The following is a 26,944-nucleotide window of genomic DNA, read 5'->3' on the forward strand; positions in this document are numbered from 1 at the left end:
GTTAGCCTAACAACATTCAACATCGTAATTAGCACATCAGTAACAAGCTCTTAACTGAGACGAGGTTAGAAATGTGTATTTTTATTTTATAAATAATCTCTGAAAAAGATAGCCTTCTTAAGCACAAATGTCATTTATAATGGTATGTTCAGTGTTTTTCAATTTTTTACTTTCAAACAATATTCTCAAATATATTTAGAAAAAGGTTTCAAGGCAAAGTATTTCATTAATGCTCATCGTTTGGAAAAAAAAATCCAACTGGAATACAAGAACATGAATTTATGTTTATTTTGGAACTGTGGATTATCATGGTATTTAATCTACTTACTACAAAAAATTTTTGAAAATAGTAATTGATATAACTTGAGACTTTTCATCGAAATTTGAAGAGATCTAACAACATGCATAATGAATTTGAGTTGGAAAAAATGTGTAATACAAGTAAAAACAAAAATGCATTTTCCATTCCTACCTGGAGAAAAAAAAGATGAAATACCATACAGGTTGAGCACCACTAATCAAAATATCTAAAAATCCAAAATACTCCAAAATCTCAAATGTTTTGAGCTGTGAAATGTCACCAAAAGTGAAATATCCCACATGTGACCTCATGTGAGAAGTTACAGTCAAAACATATTCTCAGTGGACAAAAGACTCTCCCAGCCCATTCAGTTGCAATATATCTTTCTGTGTCCACCTAGATGCCCCCAAGCAAGAGCACTCACAAAGGATAATAAAATGGCATGTGTACCCAAACTTTGCTTCATGAATAAAATTATTTAAAATATTGTCTAAAATTATCTTTAGCCTATCTGTATAAGGTGTATACGAAACATAAATTTTGTGTTTACACTTGGGTTGATACACAAGATATATTATGTATATGCAAATATTCTGCCATCCACAAATATCCAAAATCTGAAATTCTTCTGGCCCTAACATTGTGAATAAGAAATAGTCAACTTGTATTACATGGTTTTTATAATGCATTTATTTGAAAATGTGACTGAAATCTGTGGATGAAATTTTACAAACATCAGTTTAAGCCAAATAGTATTATTTTGTATAGCAGAAGGGGATACACTGGGTTTATTTCTCCACAGCATCCAAGTAGAATGTGACAGGGGTAAAGAGGAAAGATTTCTATATGTAGTACTCATGATCCTTTGGGCTTAGGATAGGTGAAGACACAAGACATGCTATCCTTACATTCTGCTCTGTTCCTTGGAAATTTTATAAACAACACTTACTGTTGTTTATAGTTGTTTATGGATTCCAGTGAAGGGAAATGGCTAAGTCCATGAGCACCATTAGAACTGGCAGGGTTCAGGAAAGAATGTGACAACTCTACTCCACAGTACTCATTTTTCTTTACTGTGCTAGGAAAGATGAATGGAAAACAAATTTGGCAATGTGATGTCTGAGAACAGGATACACAGCCAGATATGGGAAGAATAAAAGACAAGAATCTTGTGTCTACTGAATCTAGAGAAGAAAATGTTCTGTTAACTCTTTGCTATGAAAATGCTTTGAGGCTGGGAACAGTGGCTCACACCTGTAATCCCAGTGCCTTGGAAGGTTGAAGCAGGAGGATTGTTTGAGTCCAGGAGTTTGAGACCAGCCAGAACAGACTAAGAAGACCATATCTCCACAAACAATTTAAAAACTAACCTGAAGTGGGGATGTCTGCCTGTAGTCAGAGCTACTCAGGAGGCTGAGGTTGAGGATCGCTTGAGCCTAGGAGGTTGAGGCTGCAGTAGCTATGATCCAGCAACTGCACTATAGTCTGGGTGACAGAGTGAGACCCTGTCTCTAAGAAAAGAGAAAGAATAGAAAGGAAAAACATGATTGAAATCTAAAACCTAGGGTGCTGTTTGTAATTGTTGCCTCCATTATTTTCATAAGGAAGAAAACCTATTTGATTCTGATTTTTACAGCCTAATGATAATGTAGCAATATTCAAGAACTGAATGTTTCATTCATCAGAGAAAGAAACTTCAGAATGTAGGCTGAACCTCACCTGAACACACAAATCTTATGTGCGTCTGTGGCTCTAAGTGAGACAATACATTGAGAGATTTGAGGATTTATGGAGTTGACGGCATGGGATTGATCCCTGAATCCATCCCATACAGGAAACAGGACCACAAAAAGATTGCTTACGACACGGCTTGGTGGCTCACGCCTGTAATCCCAGCACTTTGGGAGGCTGAGGGCGGATCATGAGGTCAGGAGATCGAGACCGTCCTGTCTAACACAGTGTAATCCCGTCTCTACTAAAAATACAAAAAAATTAGCTGGGTATGGTGGCGGGCGCCTGTAGTCCCAGCTACTCAGGAGGCTGAGGCAGGAGAATGGAGTGAATGCGGGAGGTGGAGCCTGCAGTAAGCCAAGATCATGCCGCCACTGCACTCCAGCCTGGGCTACAGAGTGAGACTCGGTCTCAACAACAACAACAAAAAATGCTTACCTTTTATGTGCTCATATATAAAACTGAGACAATGCTATACATATTGCATATTTTCTGTGGAGATTAGGAACAATGTGTGTATGGAGACAGTGCAGTAACTGGTACATCATAGCCCATGTATCACATTGTCCCCTTCCTTTTTCTAACATATTTCTCTCCACTCAAATAGATAAGAGGTTTCTTTTTTTTTTTTTTTTTTTTTTTGAGACGGAGTCTCTCTGTCGCCCAGGCTGGAGTGCAGTGGCGCAATCTCGGCTCACTGCAAGCTCCGCCTCCCGGGTTCACGCCATTCTCCTGCCTCAGCCTCTCCGAGTAGCTGGGACTACAGGCGCCCGCCACCACGCCCGGCTAATATTTTGTATTTTTAGTAGAAACGGGGTTTCACCGTGGTCTCGATCTCCTGACCTCGTGATCCACCCTCCTCGGCCTCCCAAAGTGCTGGGATTACAAGCGTGAGCCACCGCGCCCGGACGATAAGAGGTTTCAAGAGAAAATGACTGGGGTTTGTAGAAAAATAGATAATAAATGGGTAAAACAATTGAGAAGAAATGCAAAAAAAAAAAAAAATGTGTTAAAGAAAAGATAGCCCTGGACATTCAGGACACAGAAAGCAAAATATAACTTTTTGGAAATTTTGTTAGCATGAGAAAAAATATGCAGAATTCTCTCCATGTGTGCAAATAAAACAAACAAAATGTCAAAGGAGTTATAATACCTAGGATTTAAGTGGTATTTATCATATAATGGCATTTTTATAAAAATTAAAAAATTTCCAGAATTAAATAAAGTCAGATTTCCTTAACATATGTTAAGGAAGCAGAAATAGATCACCAACTTTCATACAAAGATTTTCCAATGAGTTTTAGAAGCCAGATGAATAAAAGAGTCTATTATCAGATTCTCAAAAATAGATTTGTAACTCAACAGAAAACTTTGTGGTAGAGGTAGGTTTCAGATGCTAGAATGAAAACAGTCTCATGTACAAAAAAGTATCTTTTCTATTAAAAGGAGAAGCACCGGGAAATAAGGAAATATTTCAAATTGGCTGGAGTGTCCTTTATCCACATCATGGATTGTTCTTGCCTATACCCACCTCTACTCTGTCTTCTGGATTGGGTAGGACTTTTGGAACCTACAAAATTTCAACTCTAAAGAGAATTACTTTCTTATATTTGTTTCATGGTCTGAGACTCAAGTAGGAAATTAGGTTGTTTCCTTGATAATGCCACAGTAGACAGAGGTAGGTCTGTAATTGAAAGCTCCTAATTTCCAGTGCTCTAGGCTTCAGCTGCCTAAAGCTGAGTGTTTGAATAAGTGAATGATGTGGTGCAAAAAGTGGTTGAAATAAAATCAGAAGCTACCTACCTTCCTTTCTCTCCTTGCCCTAATTCCTTCCTGACACACAGCATCATCAGACCTTGTAATGGAGTACCAGGGACCTGCCACAGAGCTCCAGAATTTCAGCAGAGAGTGTCCGCAGGATCCAGTCCATTACCTGAGGGTTTCACAAGTTTCCCACTCTGGAGTCCAGGACTGAGCCAACAGGGCCCCCCCACAAAACCAGGGCTGATCTTACTTCTGTGTGGACACTTTGATTAATTACTTAGATTTATTGAGTTACAGAACGTGCATACAGGGTGGTCAGTCAGTTGGTGGTCTTGGACAGTAAACTGACAATAGAACAAGAAAATCTATTGTTCAAATCCTTGTATTTAATGAAATATAAACTCTGGATGATTTTATGATGTGTCTACTTGAGTACATGTACGTACAAAGAGGGAAATGAGGGCAGTAGCCATTTTGTGGCATAGACATACCTTATTATTCTTCAATGAAACACTTACTTAGGACCTGCTGGAAAGGCATTTTGCAGATGTAAGCAAAGGTCCTAATCCTGTGACTAGGAAGTGTACCCAAGTAAGCCTGACTTCATCAGTGAAAGTCCTTTAAAGAAATACATAGGCATTCCTTGAACAACATTTTAAACAGCAAATGGGACTCTAATCTTCCAACTGCCCGCTGTTGACTTTAAACCAAAGCTTTGATTCATGACCACGGGGATTCAGCCAGCAGGGGATTTCTTTTCCTGATGGACTGTACCCAGGCTCTCACATTTGCTTAAGCAGCCCCCACAATTGTGTAAGCCAAATCTTTGCACTTAATTCATATGTGAATCTCCCTAAATATACATATATCTTATGGGTTCTGCTTTTGTCTTTGAACCTTGACAGACATGGGTCTGATAGATTTGTCTTCACTGTTTTGACAGTCTTGACCATAAGTCTTCTGGACCATTGGCAAATAATTCCTCTGTCGAAGATATTTGAGTAGTCCCTTCTGAAATCTCTTTCTTTATAAAAAATAATTTTCATATAACAACAAAAAGATTTGGTATAGAAAGAAAAATATAGTCCATCCCTATCATTTGGATTCTGTATTTGTGAATTTGCCTATATCCTAAAAGTTATGCATAATCCCCAAAATAATTTCCATGGTGCACTTCTAGTCATTGTAGGACATCATGCACTATGTGGAGAAGAGCGTTAAAATAATAACTCATCTTTCACCCAAGAGACTGGTGAAGTTTTGTAAATTCAATGAGAGACCTCAGGTTAGTGAGTTTATTCGGTTAATCAGTGATTTCTCTTAGAGTGGTAGAAAACAGAAAACAAAAAGGAAAGTTTTATCTTCCATTGTACTTCTCTGGAAATATCCTATAAATGTGCTAAAGCAGCATTTAAGCTGGATGAGGTGGTTTATACCTGTACTCTTAGCACTTTGGAAGGCTGAGACCGGAGGACCACTTGAAGTCAAGAGTTGGAGAACAGCCTGGGCTACAGAGTCATACACTGACTTTACCAAAAATTTCAACAAAAAAAGTTAGCCAGGTGATATAGTGTGAGCCTAAAGTCTTAGCTACTTGGAAGGCTGAAGCAGGAGGATTACTTGGAATTCAAGGCTGCAGGGAGCTATGATTATGCCACTGCACTCCAGAAGGAGACCCTTTCTCTAGAATAAATAAATGTGCACTTAGAGGAATGCCTACATCATGGAAGAAACTCAATAAACAGTATAAAATGTATCTTAGTTAATTTCTAGACTGTGTATGCTCTGACAGGATTTACGTTACATATGATTCATTCAGGCACAGGTGTTCAGAATGAAAGTGTGATGATAATTTAATCAGAGCTGCAGAGGTGTGTTCTAAATACTGCATAAGCCTAATCATCTTTGTCTCCACCTTTCTGAATGCTCTAAATACCTGTAAGGAGGTGGGTGTGGTCTTCACAGATTCTTATAAAAGGACGCAGAAGAGACAAGCTCAGTTTTCTCTGAAGGAGAAGGACTGCACTTAGAACTGCATTTTGGTGACCTCTGAAATTCAGTACTGCAGTGAATGAGCTTCTGATCTTGAGGAGAACTTGACAAAATTATTTTTGGAAGAATCATTGTGGGAACCATTAAAAGAACTCAGGGGTGAGTGAAACATATTGATAAAATTATATCATCTTTCCTTTACACAATAATAAATTACAGTGTTAAACATATCTCATTATCTTAAATCTACACAATGATACCATTTGTAACTCATGTTCTTACTATAGATTTTATGAATTATAAGGATACTAATTGTTGTTATTTTGTGTTTTCTATGATTGTTTAATACAGTTCTGAAGAACTTAAAATATCTAGTGTTTGCTGCAACCGATAGGTATGCATAATGAATATATGGAGTTGATACATATATGTACACATAGGTGTGTGTATATGTGTGTAATGAGTGTATTAATATTGTCGAATTGAATTGAGAAGACAATGAATGATGTAAGTTATTTGCTTTCATTACATTGAGGTTTTAGACATGACTGTAAATTAGTAAGGTAATGATGAGCGATGCAAAATAGTGAAAGTAAAACAATGAGAAAGCTCCCCAAAATATCCTACTTTAGAAATCAAAACACAGTTTTTCAACCAAGTAAATTTATAAGACCTAATTTGGTATGTGATTGTAATTGTTCTCTTACTTGAGTCTCAATCTTATTAAACTGTGAAAAATTTCTTAAAATGTCTTAGATGAGCTCTGGAAAATATTTGCAGTTCTAAGATTTTTCACTGCTTTCACTTAAATTCAGGAGTGATATCAAACTAGCAGGATAAAGGACTTAAAATTGCCAAAACAAAGATTATAGTTTTTATATTAGTCAGTGTTCTCCAGACAGAACCATAGGATGTATATGTATATGTGTGCAGGTACATTCATAGGCCATTTGAGTCATCCACAAACCACATATGGTGGTCCCATAAGATTATAATACCAATATGTTTACTGTACCTTTTCTGTATTCAAATATGTTTAGATACACAAATAGTTATCATTGTGTTACAGTTGCCTCCGGTATGCAGTACAGAACATACTGTACGTGTTTGTAGCCTATTGTAGGAACAATAGGCTATAGTGTACTACATAGGTGTGTAGTAAGCTATACCATCTAGATGTGCGTGGTATATTCTATCGTATTAAAACAATAAAACCACCTGCCTGGGCACTGTGGCTCGTACCTATAATCCCAGCACTTTGGAAAGCCAAGGCGGGTAGATCACTTGAGGCCAGTAGTTCAAGTGCAGCCTGGCCAAGATTGTAAAACCCCGTCTGTACTAACAAAAATGCAAAATTTAGCCAGGCCTAGTGTCACGTTCCTGTAATACCAGGTACTCGGGAACCTGAGGCAGGAGAATCACTTTGACCCTGGAGGCAGAGGTTGCAGTGAGCCGAGATCACGCCACTGCATTTCAGCCTGCGTGACAGAGGGAAGCTCTGTCTCAAAGAAAAAAAAACTCCTAAAAATACCTGACACATTTCTCAGAACATACATCTGTCCACAAGCTATACATGATTCTACATGGGACAGAATTCATCAGGAAAATTAATTTGCTTGATGATGGAATCTAGAGAGTTCCAATATAGGCTGTCTTTAAGCTGATGTTCTGAGAATACCGGTATCCTGGCTAAGCTCAAGTCTGAAAGCCTCAGAACCAGTTTCAGGAGAGAGACGGAGGAAGTTGCCTTTTCTCTGCCTTTTTCTTTATATCTGAGGTATCAGCTGATTAGATGATGCCCACACACATTGAGAGATGAGGCTCCCACTCAACTCACCAACTCACATGTCTCTTTCCTCTAGAAGCACCTTCACAGACTCACACACAAACAATGCTTCACCAGTTCCCTAGGTATTGGTTAATCCAGTCAGACTGATACTTAAAATTCACCATCACACCATGGAAATATAATTACACCTCTTTGAGTTTAACAGAAAACTCCTATATGTTATTCAGAGTTTGCACAGCCCTAGGGGAAGTTAATTTAATCCGCGAGAAAATAAAAAGACACAATATCTTTAATAATTTTCCTTTTCTCTACTAGTAAACCTTGATTGGTTTAATTGCAGTCTTTTTCTTTGTTTATTTGGTTGGTTGTTTTTTTTAATTTTGTTTTGATTTGGGTCTTTGTTTTTAACTTAATTTAATTTAATTTGATTTAATTTAAAGTCCTGGGATAACTGTGCAGGAGGTGCAGGCTTGTTACGTAGGTAAACTTGTGCCATAGTGGTTTGCTGCCCGGCTTTTGTGTCCCTCTATAAAAATATGTCATAGAACCCTCTGGCCGTCTTCTCATATTTCTTTGGCCCAGGTATTTTTTTCCCACTCTCTCGTAGTCATTCATCAGTTATTGAAAGAAGAATAGGGACAACGATGATTTATTCTGACCACTTAGAATCCAAACCCAATTTCCAGATCCACATTCAGAAAATGGGTAATCGAATAGATTCATATTATGCTACAGACAGGAACTAGGAGAAGATGGGACTGAGAGTCCTCTGGTTAGTAATATCTGCTATGAAGCCAGGAGACTCCCTCTACGTGTGAATTTTTAAGTTTGTAACAGAAGAAATAGTTTGTTGTACTTTAATGAACATTGTCAAGAGTAGAAAATATAACTATCACATATATCCACTTGTTTAGAAGCTTTTCATCAATCCAGGCCCCAAAATGACATGTTGCTCTTTCTTCCTCAGAAACATGAATTCTGGAATCTCGCAAGTCTTCCAGAGGGAAGTCACCTGCCCCATCTGCATGAACTACTTCATAGACCCGGTCACCATAGACTGTGGGCACAGCTTTTGCAGGCCCTGTTTCTACCTCCACTGGGAAGACATCCCAATTCTGACTCAGTGCTTTGAATGCACAAAGTCAACACAGCAGAGAAACCTCAAAACTAACATTGATTTGAAGAAGATGGCTTCTCTTGCCAGAAAAGTCAATCTCTGGCTATTCCTGAGCTCTGAGGAGCAAAAGTGTGGCACTCACAAGGACACAAAGAAGATGTTCTGTGAAGTGGACAGGAGCCTGCTCTGTTTGCTGTGCTCCAGCTCTCAGGAGCACCGGGATCACAGACACTGTCCCATTGAGTCGGCTGCTGAGGAACACCGGATAAGTGATGCCTCTGAAGATTGATTTCTGTAAAGGATGCATAAAATTCCTGTGGGTCTATTTTCTTGGAGATTGGATAAAGCCAACTCTGAGTCCCTTTAAGCAGCTGTGTTTGGGCTTTCTTAGCTTCCAACCTCTGGACTTTGACAAACATGAAGGGAAACAAAGGAAATGCCATTTACTAGGGGCTCATCTATCTCTCATTCTGGGCCCCCTCCCTATGTCATGGTCTGCACTGGTGCTTCAATTTATGGCTCTTTTGCAGGAGAAGCTTTTACAGAAAATGCAGTCTTTATGGGAAAAAGCTTGTGAAAATCACAGTAACCTGAATGTGGAAACCACCAGAACCAGACACTGGAAGGTTAGTCCTGTACTACTCTACCTTCTCCAGGAACTTATGGTGGGCAAATGGGTGACTCTTAAAGTTGGAAATTGATATCAAACTGTAATGTTTCTGGGATTCAGTAAAAAAAAAAAAAAAAAGCGAGAGAAAACATTGAGAAAAAGTGGCCTCATTTTTATATAGAATAGTATGCTTGTTAGGTAAGATTTATAAGAAAACCACTGATGTCACCCAAAGCATGCTGGTTTGTTTCATACAAACCTATGGTTATACACCAATAGATCCAAGAAACTGGGCCATGTCACAGCATTCTATATGTGCTGGTTGGATAAATGCTGGGCATAAGAATTATTTGGCGGTCATGGAACGCTCAAGTGAAACTTCTGAGTGTTGGTCAGCATTAATCTGAATGCTGGTGTGCAAGTAGTATTTGGAATTGTACGGAAAATTTGAGGCAGAAAAATTGACAGGACAAATCTATGGCAACCATGAAATTAAGAATCTCAACTAATTAATGTTGAATAATACATAACAGATGATGAGAAAAGTGGTGAGAAATACGGATTTGTGTCTTGAGGGAGACATGTAAACATGCCAGAAATATGGTAACTAGTATCTAAATAAAAGGAGAACTCCGAGGACTTCAGAAAAATATTTAAAAAATTTTCTCTTTGTGGATGTATACTTTGAGTGTATGATAGCTAATATTTGTTGAAAAGTATTTCATGAGAACCTAGTCTATGTTGAATATTAAATAAGAAAATATACTAGTAAAGAAGAAAGGAAGCACCTTTGTCCTAACAAATCATACAATTCAAATGAGAGAGTCAAGTGGTCAATATGCAAACATATGCCATACATGATGTATTTGAGTGTGGTAGGTTTTTTGTTGGAGAATAATCAAGCAGGGAAGTAGAAAAGGACAATAGAGGCCAGAAACTAGAGATTAGTGTCTGAGTTTTAAATAGGGTGGTCAGAAAAAAGACTCACTGAAAAATTCAAATTGAAACAAAGTTTTGAAGAGGAGGGGGAACACAAATGTGTGTGTGGATATATATGTGGACCATGAGTGTGTATATATATGTATATGTATGTATGTGTTTCTGGTTGTGTGTATATATATATATATATATGTATATGTATGTGTGTGTGTTTGTATACATATATATTTTATTTATTTATTTATATATACATATATATATATGTAATTCTAGTTGGAGAGAACAGCATATGCGGTAATTTTGAGTTTGTTTATATTTGGAGGCCTGAGGAACCACAAAGAAGTCTATGTTTCAGATTGGGATGACTTCAAAAAAGAATGGAAGGAAATGAATTCAGAGAGACAAAGATGGCCAAATCATAAATGCAGCCTTATTAGGATAGGTTTTGGTGGGTGAAACGCATTTAGCTGGACATGTTAGTCTAAGGTCATTTTATATATAATGAGTTTAAGCAACGTGTTGCATATCACAAAAATAGAAATAATTGTTTCCTTTCTAGTAAATATAGCTCTATACTCCAACTCTTAAGCATGAACTGTTCTTACTTTTCCATAAATATGGGCTGGAATAGAGAAATTCAAATTGTGTTTTTTTATTTCCAACTATCTTAGAAAACACATTATCTTGAATAAATTTAATGCAATTGGTCAGGTACAGCTATGTTGACCTTTATGCAGAAAGAAAGGAAAGGAACGAAATTTGTAGATTCTAAGAACTGGCAAGACTGAGGTTTAAACTATTGGATGTTTGAGAGATAAAAAGAATCAGTGAGATTTAATAGGAGATGAATAAATGCATTTCTCTTTTGACTAACCCATTATCACTGCAGAATTACGTGAATTTAAGGCTAGAAGCAATTAGAGCCGAGTATCAGAAGATGCCTGCATTTCACCATGAAGAAGAAAAACATAATTTGGAGATGCTGAAAAAGAAGGGGAAAGATATTTTTCATCAACTTCATTTAAGTAAAGCCAAAATGGCTCATAGGAGGGAGATTTTAAGAGGAATGTACGAGGAGCTGAAGGAAATGTGCCATAAACCAGATTTGGAGCTACTTCAGGTACAAACTCACAATGTGGTTTCAGTTTTTTGAATATTCACATGTATAAGTATTTTCCTCATAGCTGAAATCCATCTCCCTATTTTTATTTCCATGATGTGTTTCCAAAAACACATTCACATAACTAATGCTACTTTTTTGGGAGAGTATAGCCCCACCAAGGGATTCTACAAGGCCAAAGTTCCCTCCTACTTTTTCCACCAGCCACAAAACTTTGTGGAATGGTCAAGGTAACAGCCCCAAGAAATATTCCCCATCTAATTCAATAATATACTTTGGGTTGTTAAACATGAATAAAATAGTGATTCATTTACATTTAGGTTAATTTGGAAACATGGCAAAATCAGAAGTTTTAGGAATCTAGGTTCACGTTAACATTATTTTGGGGCACATTCATTTGGGTAACAGGTTCAGGTAAAGATGACTGAGTAGGTTTTTCGTGGTTAACATGGAACATACACCCTCTGGGCCTCTTCTCCCTTCACTTGTTTAGAGAATGTCTTCAAGACTCAGACTTTCCCAGGACGTTAATTAATGACAATACAACTGACTGGGTTTTTCATTACAGAAGAAATAGAAAATGCTTTCCAGAAGAGAAGACGGTAGGGGTATAATATCTTCAGAAATTGAGTACAAATCTCACACTGAAGTTAGTGAAAGATGCATCTTGTGAAGTGCACTAAATCTTTCTTCTTCTTCTTTTTTTTTTTCAGGCTTTTGGAGACATATTACACAGGTGAGTGTGTACCTAGATTTTAGCATATGTTATTTAAGATGCCACGAATATCAGAGCAGGCTCTATTAAAGTCATGGCATAAATAATTAAGAGATTGATACCACTTTTTTTTGCATCTACTTTCATTCCCACACCTTAAAAGACAAGGCCACCAAGTAAATAAATGAATAAAAGAAGAGTGAACTAAAACAAACAATTTTATTCCTGATTTTTTTTTTTTTTGAGATGGTGTCTCACTCTGTTGCCCAGGCTGGAGTGCAGTGGCACGATCTCAGCTCACTGCAAGCTCCGCCTCCCGGGTTCACACCGTTCCCCTGCCTCAGCCTTCCGAGTACCCGGGACTACAGGCGCCTGCCACCACACCCAGCTAAGTTTTTGTATTTTTAGGAGAGACGGGTTTTCACCGTGTTACCCAGGATGGTCTCTATCTCCTGACCCCATGATAAGATTGCCTCGGCCTCCCAAAGTGCTGGGATTACAGGCGTGAGCCACCGCTCCCAGCCCCGATTTCGCTTTATTGCTTAAAAGCCTGCACAGGGGAAGGATAAGAGTTTTGTTTTGTGGATGGTGAGAAAGTCACCAGAGGAAGCAGGAAAGAAGAGGAGGAAGTATTTTACCAGTGAAAAAGTGTTGATGTTTGGTTTTTTATACATATATACATATCAGTTAACAGTTCTGAAAAATAGATTAAAAAAACTGTGGAGTGTTAGAACTGTAAGTCTCTAGGGAAGTTCTTTGCTAAAAGGCAGATCTCCCTGCCTAGAACAAGTTTCCAGTCTTTATCTTGAGAAGGAAGAAGTGGATGCAGCAATCTCCCCAGAACCCGGCTATTTCAGACAAAGATGTCAGGGGATTCTGCCAAGAAGTGGAACTCAGAATTTCATTTCTAAGTATTCTCAAGGCCATAAGGCTAAGGAATCTTACACATTTGGGGCAAAAAAAAAAAAAGAAGGATCACACTGAATTCTGACTTAGATTTTTCCATCATGCTTTAAAATTTAGAAACTGTAAAGAATTAATTTGCAAAAGGAAGTAATTTTTGAATTATCAAATGTGTAGATTCAAAGGATTCTCATGAAATGTCTTTTACATACAAATAGTGACTTTTATTCATTTTATGGCTGTAGATGTTGTAACTGCAGGTTTTTCCTTGCAGGACTGAGTCCGTGCTGCTGCACATGCCCCAGCCTCTGAATCCGGAGCTCAGTGCAGGGCCCATCACTGGACTGATGGACAGGCTCAACCAATTCCGAGGTAAGTCTCCACCCATAGGCAGCACTCCCACTTTATGTAAATATTATTATTGTTAAGATCATATAGGTAATATTTCATATTTCATCAAATATTTTACTTCTTTTAAGACATAAGTGAACAACATAACCATGCAACCCTTTGGTATCTGTGTCTGTATTTATAGTGAGATTTATAGCATTAAGTTTGAAAGACAGTGAAAAAGAAATACTTTCTGGCATAATATGTACTCAATTATATAACGGGGAAAAGGAGTAGGTAGAAAATTTAAAAAAGGAGCAAAGGAAATAATTCTCAGAATGGTGAATTATTTAATGTTAAATAAAAATTGTACATTTCTTTAGTATATTCATTTGAACTGCTAAGAAATGTTCTTTGCGGGATTATAGTTATCCGGAGATTCTTGGGGATTTTGTATTTTTTTAATATGTATATATTATTCATATATTGCAAACATTTGAATTAATGGGTACAGCTTGAAGGAAGAAATCATTCTGTGAATACAAGTAAAATTACAAATGAAATTAAGTTCAGTTTAATTGCAATATGAAGAGCTACATGTTAAATCTAAAATCCAGCTTCAGCCCAGAGCTAGCATGGAGGACCACAGAGAGACTGGTCAAAGATTTTGCGGAGATCTGCTTTAAATTATCACTTTTAACATGTACATATGGATTTTTATCCAGATACCTAGAGCAGTTCTTGAGTAAGTGAAAATCTTCACATTCTTTCCAAAATGATAGCACTAGTTTTTAAGAATAAGAAACATTTCTAAATAATGATCTTGATAACAGCATAGCATTTAGGGCATAAAATGTGTAAATTTTACTTTGAAAATTGGATTGCAAGAAGTTGGTCTCACATTTGGCTCTCAATATGTAAGTTTTCAAAAAAAATATAATATCTGTGGTTAGAGTTTTGTTTGTCTTGTATACAATATTAATCATCTCTATACTTTACTAGAAGTTACAAGCAAAATTGTCTTTATGACTTTACATTTCCTGGTAAAGTAACTTCTTGATAGAACAATTATTTTTTTTTTATTTACACATGTCTATGCATGTTTACTTTTTCTTTTTTTTTTTTTTGCAGTGCATATTACTCTGCATCATGAAGAGGCCAACAGTCATATCTTTCTTTATGAAATTTTGAGAAGCATGTGTATTGGATGTGACCATCAAGATGTACCCTATGTCACTGCAACACCTAGAAGTTTTCTTGCATGGGGTGCTCAGACTTTCACCTCTGGCAAATATTACTGGGAGGTCCATGTGGGGGACTCCTGGAATTGGGCTTTTGGTGTCTGTAACATGTATTGGAAAGAGAAGCATCAGAATGAGAAGACAGACGGAGAGGAGGGACTCTTTCTTTTTGGGTGTGTTAAGAATGAAATTCAATGCAGTCTCTTTACCACCTCCCGAATTATGCTGCAATATATCCCAAGACCTACCAGCCGAGTAGGATTATTCCTGGATTGTGAGGCTAAGACTGTGAGCTTTGTTGATGTTAATCAAAGCTCCCTAATATACACCATCCCTAATTGCTCTTTCTCACCTCCTCTCAGGCCTATCTTTTGCTGTATTCACTTCTGACCAGAGACAAATCAGAAATGTGTTCACATGCTGTGGGAACCCCCTTATCCCAGGAAGTCCTCTTCCTTGTGCCTTAACATACAGGACAAATAGGCCCTCTTTTATGTCTTGAATTGCCTTCTAATGTTATCAAAACTCATTTATTGTGTTACTATTAAATATGCTGAAAACGCTAAAAGTATATTTATTGGTCCTTTATTAAATGATTTTTGAAAAATTATTATTCATGATCATGGCATACAGTATATTCTCTTATTTCTCTTTCTTTCTGACTGTCACTGAGTGAAATAATAGATGACAGACATGTCTGAATGAAGTTAAAATTAATTGAAGACAGTCCGGATCTTTTGCTTCATGCAAAAAACTTGGAGTGAAGTGTCAATGATAACGGGGAAATGTTTTTCTTCCTCTTTATCTAACTATATCACACTTATCCACCATGTCTCATTGTATTAATCTATCCTTTGAGGTAATATTTGACCTTCTATGCTGGGCTTTATTTTGCAATTCTCACCACAGATATGAATAATCCTTCATTATTAGTGTGCTCGTCTACATTGAAATACACAAGGTGATCAGACCAATGCTGGATTAATTAAATATTGGAAAAAAGGTAACTAAATATTGACTCCTACCTCAAACCATACACAGTCATTTCCAGATAGATTCAAGTCCTGAAAGGACGGGGAACCTTATACAATGTTCTCATAAGGATATCTTAACCAGGGAACAAATTAATAATTCAAACAATTAGTTCATTTATATTGATAATGATGACTTCTGTGTTTCAAAAAATATTATGCAAACTAGTAGTGGAGAAAGATATCTACCCCAACATACATAAAGTAAAATATAATACATGTATATGATGAATACTTAAATTGTAATAAATAAAAGACAGTGAACTCAATAGAAGATTGGCTAAAATATCTGAACAGACACTTTACAGAATTGGATACATAAATAACTAGCCAAATATAAAAAAGCGTTCACTTTCATTAGTCTTACAAAAGTAAGAATTAATCCACCAGTTGTACCACAGGCCCCCATACAAAAATACCAAAATTTAAAGACACACAATAGTGTGTGTTGGCAAAGATACAGAATAAATGAAATTTATTCATGGCTGGAGAGACGTAAATGGAAATCCTTTTTGGGAAACTGACTATTAGCATTTATTATGGGCTAGATATTCTAATTCTAAAATATAGTCAACTGATCGCCTACATATACTTCAACATACACAATATTGTTCACTGCATCAACTTTTATAGTAGCTCCAAATGAGACCCAAAATATTCTTCAACCGTAGAATAGCTAAATAAATTTGGTGTATTTATGCAAAATAATCCTATGACACAGAGAATAAATAACTCACTGAATGCAACAATGTTGATGAATCTCAGAAACAAGTTAATAAACATACGCCAATTTAAACAATAAAATTGAAGTTAAGAAAAGACTCTTCCATGTGTATAATATATTGGTAATTGTATGCTCTTTATGGGTTCCATAATTACATGAACACTGTGGATTTATAACTTTTAAGACCCAAAATGTCAAATAATGCATAAGGTAGTAGAATAAAAAGGGAGCCCAGGCATGGTGGCACTCCCAGCACTTGGGGAGACCAAGGTTTGAGAATGGCTTGTGGCCGGGAGTTCCAGACCAGTGGAGGCAACATAGTGAGACCTCATGTCTACCAAACATTCCTTTAGAAATCAGCCTGGCATGATGGCACAAGCTATCGTCCCAGCTACTCAGGGGGCTGGTGCAGCAGGATGGCTCATGCCCAGAAGATCCAGGCTGCAGTGAGCCATGGTGGTGCCTTGCAGTCCAGTCTGTGACAGAATGACAGTCTGTCTCAATAGTAAAACAAACTATAATTACTTGATATAACACAAACCAATATATTATAAATGCTCTAATTATAGGTATTTTAAATATTGATGTTATTTAAAATAACTGAGAAAGCTGGGATAGCTACATGTTTGCTTAGACCAGACAAAAGTGCCCTGGGAAGTAAGTTTAAAGTATTTTTATTAGAGTAAGTGAGGATGAAGTGCTTTATTACAAATGTGATACACACCAGAATCTGCTATGAATAGTCACATGCCTAGAGGATTTGTGGATATCTAGGTAAGCAGTAATTCTTGGGTGCCTGAAGCCTAGCAGGTGCATATTCAGTGTGTCTTCTGTGGAGATGTCTTTGGAAAGTTTGATTTTTTTATTATATTTTAAGTTCTAGGGTACACGTGCACAACGTGCAGGGTTGTTACATATGTATACATGTGCCATATTGGTGTGCTGCACCCAATAACTCGTCATTTACATTAGGTATATCTCCTAATGCTATCCGTCCCCTTCCCCCACCCCACAACAGGCCCCGATGTGTGATGTTCCCCTTCCTGTGTCCAAATGATCTCGTTGTTCAATTCTCACCTATAGGTGAGAACATGCAGTGTTCATTTTTTTGTCCTTGTGATAGTTTGCTGAGAATGATGGTTTCCAGCTTCATCCATGTCTCTACCAAGGACATGAACTCATCATTTTTTATGGCTGCATAGTATTTCATGTTGTACATGTGCCACATTTTCTTAATCCTGTCTATCACTGTAGGACATTTTGGTTGGTTCCAAGTCTTTGCTATTGTGAATAGTGCCACAATAATCATACATGTGCATGTGTCTTTATAGCAGCATGATTTATAATCCTTTGGGTATATACCCAGTAATAGGATGGCTGGGTCAAATGGTATTTCTAGTTCTAGAGCCTTGAGGAATTGCCACACTGTCTTCCACAATGGTTGAACTAGTTTACAGTCCCAACAACAGTGTAAAAGTGTTCCCATTTCCCCACATCCTCTTCAGCACCTGTTGTTTCCTGACTTTTTAATGATGGCCATTCTAACTGGTGTGAGATGGTGTCTCATTGTGGTTTTGATTTGCATTTCTCTGATGGCCAGTGATGATGAGCATTTTTTCATGTGTCTGTAGGATGCATAAATGTCATCTTTTGAGAAGTTCCTGTTCATCTCCTTTGCCCACTTTTTGATGGGGTAGTTTTTTTCTTGTAAATTTGTTTGAGTTCTTTGTAGATTCTGGATATTAGCCCTTTGTCAGATGAGCAGATTGCAAAAATTTTCTCCCATTCTGTAGGTTGCCTGTTCACTCTGATGACAGTTTCTTTTGCTGTGCAGGAGCTCTTTAGTTTAGTTAGATCCCATTGGTCGATGTTGGCTTTTATTGCCACTGCTTTTGCTGTTTTAGACATGAAATACTTTTCCATGCCTATTTCCTGAATGGTATTGCCTAGGTTTTCTTCTAGGGTTTTTATGGTTTTAGGTCTAACATTTAAGTCTTTGATCTGATTCAGGGGGTGGAGCCAAGATGGCCGAATAGGAACAGCTCCAGTCTATAGCTCCCAGCGTGAGCAACACAGAAGACAGGTGATTTCTGCATTTCCGTTTGAGGTACCGAGTTCATCTCACTAGGGAGTGCCAAACAGTGGCTGCAGGACAGTCGGTGCAGCGCACTGTGCACGAGCTGAAACAGGGTGAGGCATTCCCTCACTCGGGAAGTGCAAGGGGTCAGGGAGTTCCCTTTCCTAGTCAAAGAAAGGGGTGACAGACGGCACCTGGAGAATCGGGTCAGTCCCACCCTAATACAGCGCTTTTCCAAGGGGCTTGGAAAACGGCACACCAAGAAATTGTGTCCTGCACCTGGCTTGGAGTGTCCTATGCCCACGGAGTCTCCCTGATTGCTAGCACAGCAGTCTGAGATCAAACTGCAGGGTGGCAGCGAGGCTGGGGGAGGGGCACCCACCAATGCCCAGGCTTGCTTAGGTAAACAAAGCAGCCAGGAAGCTGGAACTGGGTGGAGCCCACCACAGCTCAAGGAGGCCTGCCTGCCTTTGTAGGCTCCACCTCTGGGGGCAGGACACAGACAAACAAAAAGTCAGCAGGAACCTCTGCAGACTTAAATGTCCCTGTCCCACAGCTTTGAAGAGAGTAGTGGTTCTCCCAGCACGCAGCTGGAGATCTGAGAACAGACAGACTGCCTCCTAAAGTGGGTCCCTGACCCCTGAGCAGCCTAACTGGGAGGCATCCCCCAGTAGGGACAGACTGACACCTGACTCATCCAGGTATGCCTCTGAGACAAAACTTCCAGAGGAACTATCAGACAGCTGAATTTGTGGTCTCATGAAAATCCGCTGTTCTGCAGCCACCGATGCTGACACCTAGCCAAACAGGGTCTGGAGTGGACCTCTAGTAAACTCCAACAGACCTGCAGCTGAGGGTCCTGTATGGTAGAAGGAAAACTAACAAACAGAAAGGACATCCACACCAAAAACCCATCTGTACATCACCATCATCAAAGACCAAAAGTAGATAAAACCACAAAGATGTGGAAAAAACAGCAGAAAAACTGGAAACTCTAAAAAGCAGAGCACCTCTCCTCCTCCAAAGGAATGCAGTTCCTCACCAGCAACAGAACAAAGCTGGATGGAGAATGACTTTGACGAGTTGAGAGAAGAACGCTTCAGACGATAAAACTACCTCGAGCTACGGGAGGAAATTCAAAACAATAGCAAAGAAATTAAAAACTTTGAAAAAAAATTAGATGAATGGATAACTAGAATAACCAATGCAGAGAAGGGCTTAAAAGAGCTGACGGAGCTGAAAGCCAAGTTTTGAGAATTATGCAAAGATTGCAGTAGACTCGGTAGTCGATGTGATCAACTGGAAGAAAGGGTATCAGGGATGGAAGATGAAATGAATGAAATGAAGCAAGAAGGAAACTTTAGAGAAAAAAGAATAAAAAGAAATGAAGAAAGCCTCCAAGAAATATGGGAATATGTGAAAAGACCAAACCTACATCTCATTGGTGTACATGAAAGTGACCGGGAGAATGGAACCAAGCTGGAAAACACTCTGCAAGATATTATCCAGGAGAACTTCCCCAATCTAGCAAGGCAGGCCAAACTTCAGATTCAGGAAATACAGAGAACGCCACAAAGATACTCCTCGAGAAGAGCAACTCCAAGAAACATAATTGTCAGATTCACCAAAGTTAAAATGAAGGAAAAAATGTTAAGGGCAGCCACAGAGAAAGGTCAGGTTACCCACAAAGGGAAGCCCATCAGACTAACAGCTGATCTCTCAGCAGAAACTCTACAAGCCAGAAGAGAGTGGGGGCCGATATTCAACATTCTTAAAGAAAAGAATTTTCAACCCAGAATTTCATATCCAGCCAAACTAAGCTTCATAAGTGAAGGAGAAATAAAATACTTTACAGACGAGCAAATGATGAGTGATTTTGTCACCACCAGGCCTGCCCTAAAAGAGCTCCTGAAGGAAGCAATAAACATGGAAAAGGAAAACCGGTACCAGCCACTGCAAAAAGATGCCAAATTGTAAAGACCATCGAGGCTAGGAAGAAACTGCATAAACTAACGAGCAAAATAACCAACTAACATCATAATGACAGGATCAAATTCACACATAACAATATTAACTTTAAATGTAAATGGGCTAAATGCTCCAATTAAAAGACACAGACTGGCAAATTGGATAAAGAGTCAAGACCCTGTATTCAGGAAAACCATCTCACATGCAGAGACACACATAGACTCAAAATAAAGGGATGGAGGAAGATCTCTCAAGCAAATGAAAAACAAAAAAAGGCAGGGTTTGCAATCCTAGTCCCTGATAAAATAGACTTTAAACCAACAAAGATCAAAAGAGACAAAGAAGGCCATTACATAATGGTAAAGTCATCAATTCAGCAAGAAGAGCTAACTCTCCTAAATATATATGTACCCAACACAGGAGCACCCAGATTCATAAAGCAAGTCCCGAGTGACCTACAAAGGGACTTAAACTCCCACACAACAATAATGGGAGATTTTAACACCCCACTGCCAACATTAGACAGACCAATGAGACAGAAAGTTAACAAGGATACCCAGGAATTGAACTCAGCTCTGCACAAAGTGGACCTAATAGACATCTACAGAACTCTCCACCCCAAATCAACAGAATATACATTTTTTTCAGCACCACACCACACCTATTCCAAAATTGACCACATAGTTGGAAGTAAAGCTCTCCTCAGCAAATGTAAAAGAACAGAAATTATAACAAACTGTCTCTCAGACCACAGTGCAATCAAACTAGAACTCAGGTTTAATAAACCCACTCAAAACTGCTCAACTACATGGAAACTGAACAACCTGCTCCTGAATGACTATTGGGTACATAATGAAATGAAGGCAGAAATAAAGATGTTCTTTGAAACCAACGAGAACAAAGACACAACATACCAGAATCTCTGGGACACATTCAAAGCAGTGTGTAGAGGGAAATTTACAGCACTAAATGCCCACAAGAGAAAGCAGGAAAGATCCAAAATTGACACCCTAACATCACAATTAAAAGAACTAGAAAAGCAAGAGCAAACACATTCAAAAGCTAGCAGAAGGCTAGAAATAACTAAAATCAGAACAGAACTGAAGGAAATAGAGACATAAAAAAACCCTTCAAAAAATTAATGAATCCAGGAGCTGGTTTTATGAAAAGATCAACAAAATTGATAGACCGCTAGCAAGACTAATAAAGAAGAAAAGAGAGAAGAATCAAATAGATGCAATAAAAAATGAAAAAGTGGATATCACCACTGATCCCACAGAAATACAATCTACCATCAGAGAATACTACAAACACCTCTACACAAATAAACTAGAAAATCTAGAAGAAATGGATAAATTCCTCGACAAATACACCCTCCCAAGACTAAACCAGGAAGAAGCTGAATCTCTGAATAGACCAATAACAGGCTCTGAAATTGTGGCAATAATCAATAGCCTAAGAAGCAAAAAGAGTCCAGGACCTGATGGATTCACAGCCAAATTCCACCAGAGGTACAAGGAGGAACTGGTACCATTCCTTCTGAAACTATTCCAAGTGCACATTTATTTATTTATGCCAAAGAAAGTTTCACCCTCTGGAGTGCAGTTGCAAAAATTTAGCTCACCGCAGCCTTGAATTCCAGGGCTCAAGTAATCCTCCCACTTCAGCTTTCAAAGTAAAAAAGACTAGAGGTTTATGCCATTGCACCTAGCTAATTTTTCATTTATTTTTTTCTTAAAGACAGGATATGGCTATGTTTCCCAGTCTAGTCTCTAATTCCTGGCTTCAAGTTATCCTCTGACTTCAGCCTCCCAAAACAATGGGAATACAGGGTGAGCCACATCACCCAGTCATAAATGCTCCTTTATCTATGTGGCATTCTCAGAGCAGGCCCACAGGAACTAAAATTTTCTTTTTTTCTTTTTTAGCACTCTAAGAGAATTCACTAATTAATCAAATAATCCAAATGATAATTTAGCATCTTATCAAATTTTCAAAGGCTTTTCCATTCTCATGGGTAAAACATGAGTTACTCTTTTAAATGCTTTCCTCCACATAGTGCATAATATCCTAGAATGGCTAGAAAAGTACGATGAGGATTGATTTTGGAATTATAAATATCTATTAGGATGTAGGCAAATTCACGAATACAGAATCCAAATGATGGGGAGAGACCATGTATGTTTTTTTTTCTATTCCAAAGTTTGTTTTGTGATATGAAACTCCAAAAGAAGGAAAAGATTTCAGAAGGGGATACCTAAATATCTTCTGACAGAGGAATTATTTGCCAATGGCTCACAAGATTTATGGTCAAGACGGTCAGAACAGTGAAAACATATCTATCAGCCTTATGTCAGTCAAGGTTCAAAGACAAAAGCAGAACTCATAAGATATATGTACACTTAGGAAGATTCATATATGGATTTAGTACATGGAATTAGCTTACTCAATTGTGGTGGCTGATGAAGGAAGTATAAGATCTCTGGTATAGTCCATCAGGAGAAAAAACAAATTCTGCTGGTTGGATCCCAATGGTCATGGAATAAAGCTGTAGTTCACAGTCAGTACGGATCAACTGGAACAATAGAGATCCCTTCACAGTTTAGCCTTGTCCAAGGAAAGCCTAAGTCTTCCTTCAGAGAACTTTCACTGTAAAAGTCATACTTACTTGGGTAAACTTCCAAGTCTCAGAATTAGAACCTTTACTTACATCTGAAAACTGCCTTCCCAGCAGGGACTACGTTAGCATTTCATTGACTAAGAAGGAGGTGTGTGTATGCTACAAATTGATGCTGTTTTCATTTCCCTCCTTGTAGTTAAACCTAGCCAATTTGCCACACTGAAAAATCATTAAGAGGTTATATGCCATAAATTTAAGGAAGAGAAAAATAGGATTCCTTGCTCCTTTCTAAGTTTACTGTGCAAGACCACCAACAGACTGAAGCCCTTGGATATACATTCTGTAACTCAATAAATTGAGGTAATCCAAGTGTCCACACAGAGGTGAGATCTGCCCTGGGTGCATGGGGTTACTGGGGACTCAGCCCTGCACTCAAGAGTGGGAAGCCTTTGAGACCTTAGTTCATGGACTGGACCCTGCAGGCATCCTCTGCTGAGATTCAGGGGCTCCCCAGTGGTGCTCTGGTATTCCATCACAAGGTCAGATGACTATGTGTATCAGGAAAGAATTGGGGCAAGGAGAGAAAGGAAAAAGGGTAGCTTCTAATTTAATTTCAACTTTTTTGCACCACATAATTGACTCATCCCAACTGTCAACTTTAGGCAGATGAAGTCTAGAGCCCTGGAAATTAGGAGCTCTCAATTCTAGATCTACTTCTTTCTACCGTGGCATTACTAATGAAACAACTTATTTTCCTACATGAATCTCAAACCATGAAACAAATATAAGAATGTAAGTCCCTTTAGAGTTGGCATTTTGTAGGTTCTAAAAGTCCTAACCAAGCCAGAAGCAGGATTAGAGATGGGAATGGGCATTAGAGATGTGTGTATGGGCAAGAACAGTACATGATGTGGACAAAGAGCACTCTAAACAATCTTCATCATTTCCTAATTTCCAATTGAATCCCCTTTCAATACAAAACCTTTTGTTTTGGACCTGGGAGTCTGTTTCCACTCTAGCATCTGAAACCTTACTCTACAACAAAGATTTCTATTGAATTACAATTCTGTTTTTGAGAACCGTTAAGAGACTCTCTCCCTCATGTGGGTTTCATAACTCATTATAAAATTTTCATACAGGAGTTGGGGATCTATTTCTGCTTTCTTAATATGCATAGAAAACTAAATTTATTTTATTTTAGAAAATTTTAATGAAAATTCAATTATAGCATATTATTTAAAATTAAACAGTTACAATTCCATTGAAATTGTAACTGCTACTTTGTTTTATTTGTTCAGATGGAGAGATGTGCACAGTTCTATCCATGCTAATAAAAATTCATTAATTTAATAATAAATTATATTTTGCTTTGTGGCCTCTGAATGTCCAAGACTATTTTTAAATCTTTTATATTTCCTTTCTTTGAAAATCCCATTTATTAGATATTCTTCTGGAAACCCCAGTCATTTTCTCTTCAAACCTCTTATTTATTTCTGTTAAGATAAATAAGTTAGAAAAAGGAAGGGAACAATGTACTACATGGGCTATGATGTACCACATACTGTTCTATCTCCCTACCCACACCTTCCATAATCACAACAGAAAACATCGAATATGTCCCATTGTTCCAACTTCATATATGAGCACATAAAGAGTAAGCAATCTCTTTTCCATCCTATTTCCTGTATGGGAGGGGGTCAGGAATTAGTCCCACATCACCAACTCCATAAATATTCAAATATTTCCATGTATTGCCTTATCTAGAACCACAGAAACATGTGGGATTCCTTTTGTGTTTGTCCAGCTGATTTTCAGCCTACATTTTCAGGTTTGTTTATCTCACAAATAAAGCATTCAGTTGTTGAACACTATAACATGATAGAAGCCTGTAAAAATTCAGAATCAAATAATACAACAATTCAGAATATCTTCCCTTATGCTACCGTAGCTTTTATGTTACAAGTGTTATGCTTTAAATGTAAGAATGTACTAAATTTATTATTATAAAAAAATCAGAATCAAATAGATTACATTCCTTAAGAAAATAATGAAAGCAGCAATTGCAAACAGTACCATACGTGCTAGATTTTAAAAATTTTTTTCTCTTCTTATTTATTTTCTTAGAGGCAGGGTCTGGCTCTGTCACCCAGGCTGTATTGCAGTGGGTGGTTCCCAGCTCACAACAGCCTCAACCTCCTGGGGTCAAGCCATCCTCCATCTCTGCCTCCTGAGTAGAAAGAACTACTGTCAGGCACTACCATTCTGGGTTATTTTTTAAAAATTTTTTGTAGAGACATGGCCTTCCTATGCCACCCAGGCTGGTCTCCAACTCCTAGACTCAAAATATCTTCCTGCCTTTATCTCCCAAGGCAATGGGATTACAGCTGTAAGCCACCATTTCCAGCCTCAAAACATTTTCATAGCAGAGGTAACAGAACGTTTTCTTCTATGTTAACCTCTAAATTCGGTAGATAGAAGATTAATGTCCTTTACTCTTCCCATATCTGGCTTAGTATCCCTTTCTTACACAACCTATTGCCAAATGTTTGTTTTCAATTTAACATTTATGTTTCATAGCACAGAATAGTGAAATGAGTAATGCAGAGTAGAGTTCCCATCTTATTTCCTAGCCCCTGCCAATCCAACCATAGATATTCTAAAGGGGCTCATGATCTTAGCCTTTTCCCTCTGTTGGATTCCAGGTTATGAACTAATGAGTGTTGGGTGTAAAAACTTTAAGGAATAGAGCAGAAAGTAGGACTACAACCTCTTGTGGTTCTACCTACCCTAGAACCACTATTTTCACAGGAACTCTTATCACAATGCTAGGCTCACTGATTTCTCATCTGAACATGCTTAGAAATAAATATGTTAGCTCTTACCCTGATTTTAATTTAAAAAAAAAATAAATCCTAGCTCTACAGAAGCAGCCACCAAATATTTTCTTACACAAGCAATCGCATCTACAGTTCTCATAATAGGTATTCTCTTCAATAACCTGTTCTCTGGGCAATGAACAATAATAAACACTATTAATCAATTTTCATCCTTAATAATGATAATGGCCCTAGTAATAAAACTAGGAACGGCTCCTTTCACCTTTTAGTACCAGAGGTAACTCAAGGAACCTCCCTAATGTCTGGTATACATCTCACGTAACAAAAACTAGACCCAATCTCAATTATGTTTCAAATTTCTCCATCAATAAACACGAACATCCTCCTATCGATCACAATCGTATCCATTATCGTGGGCAGTTGTGGAGGACTTAAACACAACTGTGAGAAATTCTAGCCTACTCCTCCATTACTCACATAGCTTGAATAATAGCAGTGTTAATTTATAATCCAAACATTAGTATTCTAAACCTGATTATTTACTTTAACAATTACTAGCCCTCCACCTGAATATCAGCACCATGACCCTGTCACTATCTCATGCCTGAAAGAAATTAACATGATTAACACCCATAATCCCACAATTCTACTATCCCTAGCAGGTTTACCTCCATTAATAGGTTTTCGGCCTAAATGACTAATTATTCAAGAATTTACAAAAAAACAAGTCTTATTGCCCCAACAATTATTGCTGTTATAAGTCTACTCAACCTATGCTTTTATATATGCCTAATTTATTCCATCTCAGCGACAATATTCCCCACATTGAATAACATGAAAATGACAGCTCAAAAAAGCAAAACCCATACTACTCCTCACCCCACTTACCATTTTTTCATCCTCCTCTTACCCATCTCTCCATTAATACTAAATATGATTTAGAAATTTACGTTAAATAAGACCAAGAGCCTTCAAAGCCCTTAGTAAGTAAATGACACTTAATTTCTGTAACAGACCTAAGGACTGCAAGACTCCATTCTGCATCAATTGAATGCAAAGCTAAGCCCTTACTAGACTGGTAGAATTCAAACCCACCAAAATTAATTTAACAGCCAAACACCTTAATCAACTGGCT

At 37.9% G+C, this 26,944-nt stretch overlaps 1 protein-coding gene across 2 annotated transcripts; it reads left to right on the top strand.

Moving 5' to 3' along the window:
- Positions 1-8,548: 8,548 nt before the first annotated feature.
- Positions 8,549-15,028, top strand: LOC129484726 (putative tripartite motif-containing protein 49B). 2 transcript variants are annotated; one of them, XM_055283216.1, is made up of 6 exons: positions 8,549-8,968; positions 9,225-9,320; positions 11,133-11,363; positions 12,077-12,099; positions 13,256-13,353; positions 14,443-15,028. In XM_055283216.1, the coding sequence occupies exons 1-6, from the start codon at positions 8,549-8,551 to the stop codon at positions 14,940-14,942; spliced, it is 1,368 nt and encodes a 455-aa protein (XP_055139191.1). In that variant the 3' UTR covers positions 14,943-15,028. The 2 variants fall into 2 exon arrangements, with proteins under 2 accessions (XP_055139191.1, XP_055139192.1); XM_055283217.1 differs by having other exon boundaries at positions 8,549-8,956; positions 9,222-9,320.
- The last annotated feature ends 11,916 nt before the right edge of the window (positions 15,029-26,944 follow it).

Source organism: Symphalangus syndactylus, chromosome 6 (genome assembly GCF_028878055.3).
Source record: "Symphalangus syndactylus isolate Jambi chromosome 6, NHGRI_mSymSyn1-v2.1_pri, whole genome shotgun sequence".
Classification (NCBI taxonomy): Eukaryota; Metazoa; Chordata; class Mammalia; order Primates; family Hylobatidae; genus Symphalangus; species Symphalangus syndactylus.